The sequence below is a fragment of the Neofelis nebulosa genome, chromosome 3 (assembly GCF_028018385.1).
Source record: "Neofelis nebulosa isolate mNeoNeb1 chromosome 3, mNeoNeb1.pri, whole genome shotgun sequence".
Classification (NCBI taxonomy): Eukaryota; Metazoa; Chordata; class Mammalia; order Carnivora; family Felidae; genus Neofelis; species Neofelis nebulosa.
Genome location: NC_080784.1, coordinates 32,633,907 through 32,650,794, shown reverse-complemented (window position 1 = coordinate 32,650,794; position 16,888 = coordinate 32,633,907). Strand labels below are relative to the sequence as shown.

General features: G+C 38.3%; 1 protein-coding gene across 4 annotated transcripts in view; it reads left to right on the top strand.

Moving 5' to 3' along the window:
• The window catches only part of PPP2R2A (protein phosphatase 2 regulatory subunit Balpha), an 87,123-nt gene that overhangs the window by 32,176 nt on the left and 38,059 nt on the right, over positions 1-16,888 (top strand). For 2 of the 4 annotated variants that reach the window (XM_058720269.1, XM_058720268.1), the window contains exon 2: positions 3,955-4,093. The exons of the other annotated variants lie outside the window; for them this stretch is intronic. In XM_058720269.1, coding sequence (XP_058576252.1) covers positions 4,078-4,093 — 16 coding nt within the window. In that variant the 5' untranslated portion in view covers positions 3,955-4,077. The remainder of the gene's footprint in view (positions 1-3,954; positions 4,094-16,888) is intronic. 4 annotated transcript variants of the gene reach the window in all.

Sequence of the window (16,888 nt, the reverse complement as noted above, 5' to 3'; positions counted from 1 at the left end):
AACTGTTAACTTTTTAGGTGGTAGCAGAGGGTTTTAGAAATAGTCCCACAGTTCAGAGGAGAAAATGAGATGAAAATTATATAGGCATAAGTATAAGAAACACAAAGAGTAGATCCAATGTATAATAAAGGTTCAGAGTGAGAGATCAGAGCAAACATATAAAAGATAAAGTCAGAGAAACAGTAAAAATTTTCCTAGAGAGAACAGGTCAAAAGGGCTCAGGGAATATATAGCTAACATTTATTGAACACTTATTATGTACCAAGTATTTTTCACATTGAAACTCATTTAAAATTCTCTACAACCCCCATGAGATAGGGTCTTTTAATATTCTTCTACAAATAATTAAAGTGCATACCAAGCAAAATAAATGAGATCCATACCTAGGAATAGCCTAATGGATTTCAAAGATTTCAAAACTTTAAGGTATAGAAATAAATAGTACAAGTATCCTGACAAGAAACAAGTTACCTGCAAAGGAAGGTGTATCAGATGAGCATTTCATTTGTCTTCTGTATGCTAGCACTATGTGTGGCTGTTAAATCCGTTAGGTAAAATACAACAAATTCATTTCCTCAGTTTAAGTGCTCAATAGCTATGCGTGGCTAGTGGCTACCGTGTTGGACAGTGCAAAATAGAACATTTCTGTTACAGTAGAAAGTTTTGTTGGACAGCACGGTGCTAAAAGATAGTGGAGTGGCATTTAGAAAACCCTGAGGAGAAAGCTGTTACAACCTAAGAATCTTAAATTGCTAAAACTTCACATAGGCAGGATAACAGAATGGCAATTTTCAGGCTTGTAATGATTGAAAGTGTGTCACTCGAGTACTTTTCTTGAAAAAATTCTACTCTTAGTATATCCGGGCAGCTGGGAAGTCAGCAACTCAGAAGCATGATGAATCAGCTTCAGAGTCCTGTTTGTTTAACCCTCTGTTTCTCAGAATAACCCAAGATACACAAAAGGGAAAATCTCCGTTCATGGCAGATCTGAAGAGAATGTCCTTCATAAGCTAAATTTCAGAGTGTCAGAGCAATGATTACAGCCTCCTACAGCTCAACTCCAGAGCTAGCCACAGAAAACAGCTTTTATTTTAAGGACAATTAATCCACTGAAACCGCTTTTGTTGAAATCGCACAGAGAATCTTCATGCCACCAAATCCAAGCTTACTTCTCAGCCCTCACTTTACTTGATCTGGACACTCTTTGGACACAGTTCATCCCTGCCTCCTTTTAGAAACACTTTGCCTGGCTTCTGCAAAAGCTCTTCCTACCTTACTGGTAGTTCCCTGTGCAGTGTCCTTTACTAGCTAGCTTAGTGCTAGGTGCGGGAGAGCTCAAGGCCCAGTCCTCAGGCCACACCTCTTGTTTTCTGTAATCATTCACCAGGAAATCATATCTAGTCTTTAAATGCCTTCTGTTAGCCGATGATGCCTTAATTTATGTCTCTCCTTCCTTCCCTAAACTGCTCTCAAATCTATCTAGCTGCCCGTGTGACATTTCTACTGCATGTGTGGTTGAAATCCATACTAAAGTTATAAAAATGAAATTCTTGGCTCCTTTCTTAACCAGAACCTGCTATTTGCTGGTGTGTCTCTTGCCAGTAAATGACACTGCTTTTCCTCCATTGGGCTGGGTTCCTAGACCTTGGAATCATCCTTTGATAACCTCCATCCATCCGTTAATTCTGGCAGTGCTCTCTTCAGAATGTGTTCTGAATCTGTCCATCTTTGTGGCCACCACCTTAGCTCAGACCATCATCATCTTTGCTTATGCTACTGCAGTAATTTAGGAACCATTCTCCTTCCCCACCCCCACCCCCCATTTTGTGCTGCAGTCGCACAACAGATAATCACTTTAAAACAAGATAGAAATTCTGCAAGGACTTCTCATTCTTAAAACAAAGCCACAGTCCTTCTACCATGGCCTACGAGGCTGTATGTATATCTGGCCTCGGCCAAATGCTCTGTCTCCTCTACCACCTTATTATGTAATTAGTCTTGTCAAATATAGCAACGTTTCTACTTAGGCTGCCTGCTTGAAATACTTTCCTTTACAGGTTTGGATGACTAATTCCCTGTTTGGTCTCTGCCTAAGTTACCTCCTCAGAGAGGCTTTCTCTGACCACTCTACCTGAAATAATGCCCCACCCTCATTACTTTTATTCTCTTGTTGGTCTTTGTATTTTTCTATTTTTATTTCTGTTCTATTTATACTGCCCTGATACATTTTATATTTATTTGTTTATGTCTCCATCGCTAGCATGTATGTTCCATGAAGGCAGAGATATTTATTTACTCTTGTACCCCCAGCAGCTAGAAATGCTAGCTTGACCTAGAGTCCCTAGCATGTGGTAGGTGCTCACTCAAATATTGTGGAAGGAATGACCGTCCTAAAAATGAGCAAAACAAGTGCACAAGATTTATAAAAAACACCAGTTTCCAGAATTAGAGGAATAAATCTTTAGTTCAAGTAAATGGAGAAAAACCTTTAATGTAGAACTTTATTTTTCAATGAGATTCATGAAAGAAATTGCATCTTTGAGAATGGAATCATGTGAAAATCTCAAATCATTGGAAAAGCATGATTACAATTATTTTAAAAAGTTTAGTAGAGACCATGAATTGCAGTGCAAATATAATTTGCACTGGTCAGGAGTATCACTTTGAACAAACTAACCTGCCTCAGCTGAGAGAAAAAGGATGAAAAAGGGAAAAGATGGGGAAAAAGAATTTTCTGGACTAAATGTCTTTTTTTTGTAGTAGTATGTGATGTATTCCTTTTGGTTGAGAATTTTGGTGAAATCATTCGTGACCAATGGAAGTTAACTTCTTTCTTTAAACCTGCCATTTACACGCTATTAAAGAATACTTGATATAAGGCAAACATCAGTCTATTAATGTTCCTAAGTACATTCAACCACCATGAGAACCTGGACATTATTCTTCTTGCTTTCATCTTTAGCTCTCCACACCTTATCAGTGATCAAGCCTTGAGAAGCCTTGCATCGTATACTTCATCAATGTATTTTAAAATCTGTACACTTCTGTCCCCTCTTTGTGTCTCCATGGTTTAGTTAATGGAACAGGTGATATGAATAAAACCAACTTTATAGGTTTGTTGTGAGGGTTAAATACCTAACATACAATAAGTGCGTTTTAGATGTTTGCTACTTATGAAAATACTGTTACTGCACTGTCCTGGCTCAGATCACTGTCATTGCTTACCCCGATTTCTGGAGTGACTCCAGATTGGTCTCCAGACTTCCCTCTGCTTACCCTTCTCCCAGTTCCCACTTCTCTTCACTTCAGTCCGAGTAATCTAAAGGCACGTCTAATTGGATTACTCGTATTTAAAACGGCACAGTGAGCTCCCTTTAACCATTGGGGTAAAGTCTGTAAAATTTTCTGTAACATACCTTAATGATCTCTAACTTCTTTCTGTAAATAGGCTTCCCCTTTGTACCGGGTTTGTAGGTGAGCAGGAGGAATCCTGTCAAAACAAAGTGGAGTTGGGTGTGACTCTGCCAAGACAGATGGACAGTGAAGGGCTTTCTGGTTCTTCTAGCATGGCCATAATAATCCTAGTTTGTAAATATTTTAGGCAGATACTAATAACCAGGTACCCATTCTAGTTAAAAAATATCTTAAGGCATGCATACATAGATGCACAAGCTTTGTGCAGTACTGCTTTGTATAATCTCCATGGAAACTATTTGGATTATATTTTGATAAGGCAACTTTAATGAGGTGATTTGCTTTGTGGTTTGAATTATGAGCCACTTAAAAGTTAGTGAACATCTAATAAAGATGGTCACTTTAGGTTTAGAATGGTCAGTTTCAAGTTCTTCATTCTAACATTATATATAACATAAATACACCAAGGCTTGTTTGTTACGATCACACCTGTAGAGTAAATGTATTAGCAACTGTTTATCTTTCTGTTCTTTGTTGCAGGAGGGTATGGTTCCATTCCATTTTATCCAAACATGATATCAGATTATCCAGGAACAAGTTAAAAAGAAGGGAGACTGGTTCCAGAACACATCTCTGGAAATTACCCTATGGACCCTGACTCTCATGGCAACATTACAATGTAGGTTCTGTATGAGCATCAATAGCCAGTGGTCTTTTTTGAGCCTATCACATAACATGTTCCTGTTCACTGAGTCAGAGGTTGAAAAAAGGTGTTTAAAAAGGCTGTTAGCACTTACTTTATTGTTGAAAATCATAATGTAATCAAAGTGATATTTTAGTCCAGAGACCTGGGAGTACAGAATCTTAACCTGCAGCCTGAGGCTTCTTGAGTGTACAGACGGTCGCTGACTTAATGATGGTTTGACCTACGATTTTTCAGCTTTATGATGGTACGAAGGCAGTATGCATTCCTAGAAACTGAACGTTGAATTTTGATCTTTTCCTGGGCTAGCAATAGATGGTAGGGTATTTGCTCCCAGTTGGCCATGTGATCACAAGGGTAAACAGCGAATATGCTTAACAGTGATTCCGTATCTATCATATAATCATTTTGTTTTTCACTTTCAGTATAGTTATTCAATAACTTAATGAGCTATTTAACACATTATCAAAACAGACTTTGAATTAGATAATTTTCCCAATTATAGGCTAATGTAAATGGTCTGAGCACATTTAAGGTAAGCTAGGCTGAGCTACGATGTTTGGTAAGTTAGGTGCATTTACGTGCACTTCAGCTTATGATGGGTTTATTGGGCTGTAACCCCGTCTTAGGTCGAGAGTATCTGTATATGCAGAGAAGCAGCAAAGCAGGGCAGTTATGACACTTTACTACTTTGGGCTTCAGCCTCAGTCTCCAGGGAGCTTTGCTGGACCATTTGGAGAACTTTACCTAAGCTAGATTGGCCTCAATAGCCTAGAAACAGGTAAGGTTACAATGCTTGCTTCTGCTTTGTGCAGCAAAGCCCAAAGCCCAGCCAACATCTCCTGCCTATCACGTGCCTGATTCAAGGTTCATTTCTTTACATGTATTGCTTGTTTAGCCCTCAAAGCTACTCTGTGAGATAGGTATTTAAAGATGAGGAAACTGAATCTTTAAGAGCCTTAGTTACTTCCTCAGGGTCTTAACAGGCAGGTGAAGTGAAGAAATGTCCAGTCTGACTTCTCATCATTTCCTGCACAGGTTTCTTATAGATACGGCCCCAAGAATGTATTACAGGTATGCTAAGACAGTGATCCCTCAGTTCCTGTGGGGTGCATGCTGAGCTGGATGGGGGGTGCTTTGCTGACTAGAGTTCCTGAGCAGACATGAACAGCCTAATCTTATCTTTACACTAGCGTGCCTTACAAACAGTGTATTCTTTGTGTGCCCTGACATGAGAAAGATCGACACACTGGCCTGCCCCACTGAAAGTAACAAGTCAGCAAGGGGGAACATTAGGTGCCAGTTCTTATAGCCATCCTCCTTTCAGCCTCTCAGGTTATGGTAATAACCCCCAGTCAGTGCCAAGTAGGCAAGAAAACTTCAGGGTGGTCTGGAAGGGAGAGAGGAAGAAATGGTTGGGCCCCACTTCCCCAAGAGCAGGTGAGTAGGTCAAGCCTTACTTACTTCATAGGAGCAAGAGATTCCTAAAAGGATGGCACATACTTCACTTGCTTTTTAGGCCGAAATAAAATGTTCTTAAATCTTGAACAGCGCACTTTAGTGGAAGGGGTGGACCTGACCTTTCAGAAAAGGTAACAAAAACTTTGAGCTCCCTCTAGAGGTCAACAGTGATAAAGGAGCATCATAATGGGAAGTAACCTAAAGCTAGTCTACCCCTTCAGCAAGAAACTAGCATTTTATAGATGTATTATCCAGGAAAATACTTTCTTACATTGGGGAGTAGTTAGTTGCCTTTGAGAAGAAATTTGAGTTAATCATATTTTAATAGCTATGTGGGGTCATTCCTAAAATTCAGTGTTTGCTGTGTTATGGTATATTGAACTAATAAAGGAGAAAAGATCATGATAATAGATTGTGTCCAGACATAATAGCATGCTTTTAATTTACTTTTTTTTTTTTTTTTTTTTTTTTTTTTTTGAGAGAGGGTACGTGTGCAGGGATGGGGGTGGGCGCAGAGACAGAGGGAGAGAGAGAATCTTAAGCAGGCTCTGTATCCAGGGCAGAGCCCAGTGCACGGCTGGATCTCACAACTGTGAGATCATGACCTGAGCCAAAATCAAGAGTTGGATGCTTAACCAACGGAGCCACGCAGGTACCCTCAAATTAGCATGCTTGGAGCTCTGAGTGTTGAAGCAGATCAGATCAAAATGAGAATTAATTTCTGTGCTATTGTGTGCCAGAACATTTTGACTTTAGCAGAGATAAAGGTGATGAGTATACCCACTGTGTTCTCATCCCTACCTCTCCAACATCTGAAAAGAAAAGAACAGTGAATACCAGGAGATTAATATTCTGAGGTTCAAGTTGCCAGGCATATGTTAAAACTTCTAAGAAAGCTAACATACAATTTAAGTTTTAGAACCTCAGTTGATCAAATGAGAAATCTGTTTCAGCACAGATATCTTCCTCTGGATCAGATACTTCATGGATAAGAATTAGTTATGGTGCTGACCTTTACTGTGTTTACTCCTTTTGTTCCCAGTATTGTTTATTCTTCTCTTCAGAACTCACCGAGAAAGTTCAGTTCTTAAACTTTAGTGTGTAACTATAGAATGAAGAAGTTAGAAGTCATGTTTAATTTGTGGTAATACTCAGAATATATGAAAGTTACATTTTTTTAAAGTTCCTGAAGTGCTTAAAAAAAAAACCCAGAAGGATGGGAACATCCCACAAAGGGACCCAGGAGCCAACCTGAATGCTCTCAATGGCCAAATCTGGAATAATTTGAACAATACAGTAAACTTCATAGTATGATTATAACCCAAAATATGAAATAAATAAATATGAGTTCATACTGATAAGTAAATAAAGAAGTGGGAGAGAAAAGACACATTTCCCCTAGAGAAGAATTCTGAATATGTAGATATTCCTCCTCAAGGCAGTAGTGCTTAATATCTCCATCCCTTAAATGTAGGCTGCGCTTAATAACTTCCTACCAGAGTACCTTACTGGGGGACGGGTACTTTATAGTGGAGAAACCTGGCAAACAGCATCATGGCCAGATAATCTAGGTTATCATCAATAAGTCCATATTGATAAGATGTAACTTCGCATGATGTAGTAAGAATGACATTTCGTCTCTGTGATCTTCCTGCCAATAAGCCATAATGGCAGTGTGGCCAGGAGAAAAACAATATCAAATTTAGGGACATGCTGTAAAGCACCTGGCCATTACTCTTCAAAACTGTCAAGGTCACCACCGAAGAGAAAGTGTCACAGACCGGAGGAAGCTAGAGACAAGATGACTAAATACAATATGGAATCCTACATGGGATCCTGGAACTGAAAAAAAGGTACTAGGGAAAGATGACTGAAATCTGAATAAAGTGTGGAGTTCAGTTAATATTCCAGTGTTGGTTCTTCATTTGTGACCGGTAAACCATAGCAATGTAAGGTGAAGGTGTATGGGAACTCTCTGTACCGTCTTTGCAACTCTTAATGTAAATCTAAAATTAGGCTAAAATTAATTTATGGAAAATAAAGATCCAGCTCAGTTAATTCTTATGCTGTGTAGCTTTTGTTCAGTGATGTTTGAAAACTCCCCAGGTGTTTTGAAAAATGGAGAACTTCTCTGCTATGTGTATATGTATCATCACTTGCAGTTAAGTAGTTTGTGACTTTTATGTATAAAAGTGAGAAAGACCCTATCTCATAGAAGTGTAGTGAGTAGTTTCCAATGATACGAGCATATCCAGCACCATAGTTTCCTGCTGTAGCAGCGGCGGGAGTTGAGCAGAGCAGAATCATGCTTCATTGCTTCAGTCCCATTCTGTTTTCACATTGATTGGCTTATAACTTACAGAAAGTAACTTTCATTAAGTCACTATTGTTGTGAATTCCAGGTTACAAAGAAATAAATCTGAGATCAGTTTTTGTCAGAGTGAGGTCCCTGACAGAGATCCATGGTCATGGGTGGAGTTAACGCAGTTTTTGCAGACGTGTTGTCTTACAGGTCTTTAATTTTCCATATTTGAAGTTTCCTGATAAAAGCACGTTATTTTTCTCCAGCCATCATTCTGTTTTCTTCCTCCCCTAAATGTATTAAGTGTCTGAATACGTGTTATATGCTCTGTGAAAGATAAATTCTCTGAAGAGAGAAATCATCTTTCAGTGTTTCTTGGCAAATGAAATTTCATTGCCAATTTTGAAGTTCACAATTAACTTATGGTCGAATTATTTTTTTTAAGTTTATTTATTTATTTTGAGTGAATGAGTGAGTGAGAGGAGGTGCAGGGGAGGAGCAGAGAGAGACAACCCCAAGCAGGCTCCGGGCTGTCAGTGCAGAACCTGATGTGGGGCTCGCTCTCACAAACCTTGAGATCATAACCTGAGCCAAAAATCAAGAGTTGGACACTTAACTGACTGAGCCACTCGGGTGCCCCACTCAAGGTCGAATTATTAATAGCAGAGCTGAGACTACATCTCCAGGTGTCTTACTGTTTTTACCTAGTAGTTAATGAAGGGCCAAGGGAAAGTGTGAAAAGGGAGGAGGATTTAAAGAAAAATTAGAGCAAAATGTGAAAAGATATTGGCAAAATAAGAACATCTGATGTTTCCCTTGTATTCTTATTCTTCTATTCTTTAATGGTCTAGACATCAGTGAGCATCTTTATACTTTTTTTTTTTTTTTTTAATGTTTGGATTATTGGGGCGCCTGGGTGGCTCAAGTCGGTTCAGTGTCTGACTTCAGCTCAGGTCATGATCTCACATCACAGTCCATGAGTTTGAGCCCTGCGTCGGGCTCTGTGCTGACAGCTCAGAGCCTGGAACTTGCTTTGGATTCTGTGTCTCCCTCTTTCTCTGCCCCTCCCCAGCTCGCTCTCTCTTCCTCTCTCTCTCTCAGAAGTAAATAGACATTTAAAAAATTTAAAGTAAAATAAAATTTTTGGATTATTATAGTAGGATGATTTCTGGAACTGACATGAAGTTCCAAGAGAATGAATGCTTTGTGGCTGTTGGTATAAATTATGAAATAGTTTTCCAAAATAACAAGATGTACTTCTCTACAGTGCAGGTAGAGCAATTTATATTTTTCCTCTGGATTAAGAGATAGAAAATGGTGTGTTCTTTAAAAATTAATTTGAGGGGCCCCTGGGTGTCTCAGTTGGTTAAGCATCAGACTTTGGCTCAAGTCATGATCTAGTGGTTTGTGGGTTCAAGCCCCACATCGGGCTCTGTGCTGACAGCTCAGAGCCTGGAGCCTGCTTCAGATTCTGTCTCCCCATCTCTCTCTGCCCCTCCCCTGCTCATATTCATTCATATTCATATTTTCTCTCCCTCTCTCTCAAAAATAAATAAAAAAATTAATTTGAGTGGATATTTTATTATATTTTATGAGTATTGCTCTTCTGTGAATGGTCTTCCCCATGTTGTATGAGCTGTTTTTGGAAATACAGGTATTTTTCTTAGCCACTTGTCTTTAGTTATTGTGTAAAAGTCACATTTTTCTTTCATTGTCTATATATATATATGCTTCTTCTGATGTATTTATACCCCTCTAGAGATCTAATATACATTTTTCCCCCCGATGGACTACATACAGAAGGGGTAAAGGATTGGGGAGAGGAAAGGTGATATTTATTTATCAGGCATTGTCATCTTTTTTTTTTTTTTTTTTAATTTTAGTCATTCAACGTTTATTTATTTTTGAGACAGAGAGAGACAGAGCATGAACGGGGGAGGGGCAGAGAGAGAGGGAGACACAGAATCAGAAGCAGGCTCCAAGCTCCGAGCCATCAGCCCAGAGCCCGACGCGGGGCTCGAACTCAGGGACCGCGAGATCGTGACCTGAGCTGAAGTCGGACGCCCAACCGACTGAGCCACCCAGGCGCCCCTAATTTTAGTCATTCAAATAGTGTGTAGTGATAACTCATGACTTAGAGATTCATCTGTTGTCAGGGTTTTCATGTTACTCTTACGGTAATGGTTATAGGCATGTTAACCTGGTCTCCCTCCCTGTCTTGAGCTTTGGAAACAAATTCCATAATGCTCTGATTGTTTTCATTTATGTTGTGTACAAATCAGATCAAACATGCTTTATATCTTTTTTTTTTTTTATCTCCATGATATAATGTAAGCAGCATTCTTTCTCAGTACAAATAGATTTTATTTTTTTGTGCTGAGAATGTAAGGTACACATAGACAAACTTTGGAAGGATGTATACTAAAATCATAGTCTGTCCGTAGTGGGGTTAAGAGTGATGATTGTCTTTTTTTTTACAGAGCAGTTTGTGTGATTAAAAGAGTTAAATCCCATTGCAGATCTTACACAAATCATAGTATACATAAATACATCTCTACCTGTTTTACAGTTTGCACGTTTGTTGAAAGACTGTTTAGTTATTATCTACGGTTATCTCTTAGTGATGGGATTTCAGGTTTTTTATTCTTTAAGTTGGTTAAAATGATCACTATATTATTTTTTTAACAAAAACAAAAAACAAATATTTTCATACTTAGGTTCCTGTAAATCTTTTTAAGTATTTTTATTGCAATACTGGTTTTTATCTTTTGCCTTAGAGTTGTAAGATTATCAAGTGGTTAGTTAGAATCAGTGGTTCTTAATCTTGAGCTAATTTGATTGTGGTTAGAGAATGTGGTCTTTAAATTTGAAATTAGAATTCTTTAAGGGACTGTCTGTGGCTCAGTGTATGAGTTTTTTAATTGCATAGCTCTTTGGAAGATACATGTTCTTCTGTATTGGTATAAAGTTCTCTGTATGTGTGTATCAGTTTGATCTTTCAAGTGTGTATACTTTCTCCTCCCCTCCCCCTTCTTCCCTTCTCCCTTTTTTGATCTGTCAGGCATGGAGAGGGATGTCAGTCTTCTGCTGTAGTTACAATTTTTGTCAATTCCTTTATTTCTAAAACCCTAAAATATATATAGTAAAAATATGTGGAAAGATTCATGGCTGTTAACGTCTTTAGCTTACTTTTTATCATTATATACATATTATAAACTCTGTCATACTGAATTTCTTTTTACTTAATTTAACCAGTGGTTGGAAGCATTAGTGGCATTTACTAGGCATGGGCCAAGTGTGCTAGCTCTTTGGCAGTTTGCAGGACAATCTTGAACAAGAAAAAATCGTCCCATGGTCTGCATGACTTAGAATATTCTGCCAAATGCTTTTGGTGCTGGAAAAAACTTACTAATATTTTCTAAGCCTAAAATCTGTTTTATTTATCACATAGTATTTTGCATGGGTTTAATATATATACTGATGTGTGCTATGTAAATCAAGGGAACATTGTACTTTGAAATACTAGAATTTTACAAAGAATTCTTCGTGATTTTCCAGTCACGTCACCAGTGCAAGGCTGTTGATGTTTTTTGAGTTACCACTATTGTGTACCTGTATAAGTCTGCATTTATAACTGATCTATTGTGATTATTCTACATAGAGTGTCGTCATGCTCACATTTACATATTGGTGGAGGGCTTTTTTATTTTGTTTTTCAGTATTTTCCACCTTTTTTTTTCTGGGACTGCAGTGATCCACATGGTAGAACACTTGATATTATCTTACAAGTCAGGTCTTTGTTCTTTTTTCCTGCTTTGCTCTTGCTTTTTTTTTTTTTTTCCTCCCCCCTATAATAGCCCTTTGAGTTCTTGATCTTTCCTACTGCAGTATCTAGTTGGTTAATGCCACCCAGTGTATCTTCATTTCAGGTAGTGTATTTTTCATTTCTAGATGTTCCTTGTCTTTTCTCTTACGTTTCTCAACATGTTTATACTTCATTCTGTGTTCTGGAGCATATTTACAATAGTTGTTTTAAGGTTCTTGTCTGATAGGACCTTAATTCCATCATTTTTGTCATTTCGGGTCCTTCTGGTTATGGGTCACATATTGCTGCTGCTTTACATAACTGGTGATTTTGGATTAGATGCCAAACGTTGTGAATTTACATTGTTGAGTATTGGGTTTTGTTCTAGCACATAGTTAAGTTGTTTGAGATACATCTGATTCTTTCAAAGTCTGTTTTTAGCTTTGTTAGGACAAATTCAGTCTTTTGTGTTGATGTAGTTCCACTTACTAAGGTGATGCTCTTCTGAAGACTTTACTTGGTGCTTCATTAATTATGAGGTTTCTCTACTCCAGCTGGTAGGGATCCCCTAATAGTTCTGAGCCCTCAAAAGCTTTCTAGTGGTTCTTTTCTAGGCCTTGTGGAGTGTCACCACAAATGCTCAGATTCAATTAAAGAACCCAAGTGTCCTCTCTCTTTCTGTGCTCTGCTTCAAATTCCCCCTGATTTCTGTTTTCCATAACCCCCAGTTTCTGTCTCCACAACTAAGTGAGATTGCTGCTCTGTCTGTCTGACTGCCCTGTCCAGAAAGTAAAGGGCATTAAATATGACTCACTTCTTTCTCTTGTCTAAGGGTTCACAGTCCGACAACATTTTTGTTGTTTTCTAGTCCTTCCCAGCAAGAGGATGCATCCAGATTGTCTTAGTCTCTCCCTCATGGCCAGAAGCAGAAGCTAACCCCTAACCCTCATTCTCACCCTCACCCACATGTCAGAGCTAATAATTATTTGCTCACCTAATACATAGTAATTTTTGTTAATTACTACTATTGATATATACCATCTGCTAGTTTTCTGGCTGTACCCTGTTCTGTTTATTATACCACTTAGGAAATAGGGAAGACAGGTAACAAGAAATGTTGTGCCTGGTGAAATAAAAACAGACCAGTAATACTACTGTTGTCACTCGTACTGCCACCAACCACCACTCTGCCCCCAGAAGAAAGCAGTGATTTCAGCTTCCGAGAATGAAACCTGGCTGCCAGTGGTTTACAAAGAAAGGAAAGGGTTGGAAGAAATGAGAATTCCATTTTATAGAATACATTTTAATCCTTGATTTTATAAGATTTAATGAGTCAAAAACATTGTGTATATTAAGTTTTCTTACTAAAAATTTGTGCCTTTTAAGTGCTGTTGCCTGGAATTCGATCTATGCCTAAAATTGCTCTGTGTTGACTTCGGGCATAGTAGGGCAACTGACTGATGTTCTTATAAAAAGATTAACAAGGACAGTTTTTTCATTGTGAAATAACATTTTATTGGCCATAGGAAATAATCTTTTTTTTTTTTTCCCTTAAAAGAGGAAGTTTTTGTTCTTTGATTTTTGTTGTTTGTTGCTTTACACTGTTCAGCTAAGCAGTGGCTTGGTTGGCTGTTTCTCAGATTTTCTCTTAATTCATTGGCTTTTAGCAAGATGAAAAATAACAGACACCAATGTGTTAAGAATATCTATAAATGGGGGCACCTGGGTGGCTCAGTCTGTTAAGTGACCGACTTCGGCTCAGGTCATGATCTCACGGTTTGTGAGTTCGAGCCCCGCTTTGGGCTCTGTGTTGACAGCTCGGAGCCTGGAGCCTGCTTTGGATTCTGTGGCTCCCTCTCTCTCTGCCCCTCCCCCACTCATGCTCTGTCTCTGTCTTAGAAATAAATAAACATTAAAAAAAAATTTTTTTTAAGAATATCTATAAATTGAGGGGTGCCTGGGTGCCTCAGTCGATACAGCGTCTGACCTCGGCTCAGGTCACGATCTCACAGTTCATGAGTTCGAGCCCCGCATTGGGCTCTGTGCTCACAGTTCAGAGCCTGGAGCCTGCTTCAGATTCTGTGTCTCCCCCTTTCTTGGCCCCTCCCTCACTTGTACTCTGTCTCTCTCAAAAATAAACGCTAAAAAAATAATAATAATAAAGTGTGTATAAATAGAGAAAGTTGTATGCCTTTCACCCAATATTTTCCTTCCTCAGTGATTTACCTCAGTGATTTAGAGTGGGTTGACTTCTGTGGTATATAGTATCTTTGGTTCTTGGCCCCTTTTTTTTTTTGATAGGCTGGTGGTTAGTTTTGTTTCTAGGATTCCTCGGCCTGTCTCAAGTGTTCCTGTTAAAATTTTGTACCCTTGCTGTGAAGCTGCTTCAGTATTAAGCATTTATGACATCACTTTCTTTGGAGTTCTAGTTGTAAAATAGCCATTCCTGGGATAAGTGACCATTGTAAGAACAGATGTCGCCTTATTCCTGTTACAGTTGGCGCTAAAACACTAGTCTGTTTCTCTTCTTCCCTCCCCTTCTCTTTTCCTCCTCCCTTCTCTTTTCCTCCTCCCTTCTCTCTCTTACATGCACACAGACACACTTCTCTTTTCTTCCCCACCCTGTCACAGATTCAGTGACTGCATTATAACCAGCTATAACCAGTACTATCTTTAGCACCTTGGGGTATTATAATAAAGCCTACTGTTTTATTACTTGATTCTTGTTCTGTCTTCTGAGGATAACATAGATACAGAATCCTATCACCACCATTCCTATCCCACATCTCTTCAGTACTATTATAATGACCTCCCTGTTGACTTAATCATCTCTAGATTTTTCTCCTGTCCAGGTCACTTTAGAAGGATAAGATTTCTCCCCCATTGGAAATTAAGCACATCTTTCAGCAAGTCCCTCTTGCTTTCCAGTGCTCAGCAGGAAGGCTAGTCAGGCTAATTATACTGATCATTGACTTATCCTTTATTAAGTTACAGCCATAACAGCTCATCTAACTAACAAGAGTTGTAATTTCTTTAATTTAGGTGAACGCAACAATTTGGGAAAAAGATGAAGTAATTTAAATACTGAGCCAACTCTGCCTGTTATTCCATTGTGTGAACAGGAAAGTGAATCTGGTGTTGGTGTTAGGTGTGAGCATTTCACCAAGTTGAGAGTCAAAGAGAAGTATTTTTGGTGCAGCATGACTTTGTATGCAAATTAACTAGTTCATCTGGTGCATTAGCTAAAGAAACCATAAGCTAGCAATGCACTGGGGCAAGCTGGCTGAGCTGGACTGACAAGAGAAAGAATTTGCGTCTCCAAAGTGATGCTTGTCTGAGTGGTTTGAATTTAAAGGTAATTTTTATGATGTATGGTTTTTAACCTTATTCCCTGATTTTAAAAAGAACCTGACCTTCAGGTAAGAAGTGACTCCATATATTGTGTCTGCTATTGTTAGCTTCTCTTTATTTTCTCTCTCAAAGTGTACCCTAATGTACTTTAAGTGCAGGGCTCTTGTATGGTTTTAAACCTTCACTACAGAATACAGAGCACCCAATGAATGGCTTTTATGTGTGATTTCTCATTTGGCTCATTGCTTGTGCAACAGTATGTTGTTTAATATTTACATATTAAATATTTAATAATTACATTGTAGCTTTTCCAGCTTTGTTTTATTGCTGATATTTAGTTTTGTGCCGTTGTGATTGGGAAATGTACTTGGTATGATTCAAGGGTTCTTAAATTTGTCATATTCGTTAGGTCTCTTTTTTATGTGATTTAACTGGGGGATTCCCCTGTGTGTACTTGAAGAAAATGTGTATTCTGTTTTTCTTGGATGGAATGTTTTATATATATACACACACATATATATGTATATATGTGTATATATTTATATATATGTACATATTTATATATGAATATATGTATTAGAAAAATGTATACATATATTTTAAAGTATATATTTATATATTTTAGAACCCTGTATTCTTAAGTATGCTTCAAGTAAAAAATGTTGTTGAAAAAGAAAAAAAATAACTGAGGATACTCACTTAAAGCATGTCAGAGGGGAGGTGGGTGGGGGAATGGATGAAATAGGTGAAGGGGATTAAGAGTACACTTAATCTTGATGAGCAAAATAGAATGGCTTTTTAAATAATTATGTTTGTCTTTACAGATTAGTCTGATATATTCAGTTTCACACTTTTATGTTACATATACGAACACTAAATTTATTTTTTCCTCCTGATACCGCTGACCACGGTGGGCTTCTGAGATGAGGTGGTTTTTTTTGTTTTTTGTTTTTAATTTTTTTTTAACATTGATTTATTATTGAGAGACAAGAGAGACACAGAGCATGAGCATGGGAGGGGTAGGGAGAGGGAGAGACAGAATCTGAAGTAGGCTCCAGGCTCTGAGCCGTCAGCACAGACCCCGACGTGGGGCTCGAACTCAAAAACTGCGAGATCATGACCTGAGCCGAAGTCGGTCGCCCAACCAACTGAGCCACCCAGGCACCCCTGGGATAAGGTTTTTAATGTGGAAGTGGGGTGCTGTCCACACCTTCTGAAATTACATGCACATTTTTGTGTGCACTTAAGCATGCAGTTTTTTGGCACGACACGTGTAACTTTCAGTAGGCTCTCAGAGTATTCCAAAAAGGTAAAGTGCCTTGGACCTAGACAATGAAGGAAGCAAAGAAAGCTTTCCAAAATCAAGCTGTTCTTGGAAAAATCACTAAAAAGAAAACTATAAAATGGAGTGTTGGACAGGTTATTAGTAAAGATACGTTGGTCAGTAATTTTTAAAATTGAAGGTGTATAGCGTTCTTTATTATAGCAAATCAACATTCTTAAATTGTGATAGTGAGCTAATATAGGTCAGAAAATGGCCTTTCTCTTGTAAAAAAAAAAAAAGTTTATTTAAATTGCATATGATGAAATCTTTCCTAATTTGGCATAATGCCTTATAGTGAAGAACTTGTTAGTAACAGTGGTGAATTTTTCCAGTGTAGTTGCTTTATCTTAATACCTAATTCTGTAACTTAGATTTTTTTCCCTTAGAAAAATGACTCTGGTGTCAATAAGCAAGTGAAATACCCTATAATTTTATTTGAATTTACTGTGAAATTAGCACTGACTTCGGGTGTAAAAGGACTGCTTCTAGTAGCCTGTGTGGTGTTTGGGAGCCACAAGAAGAGCTGTG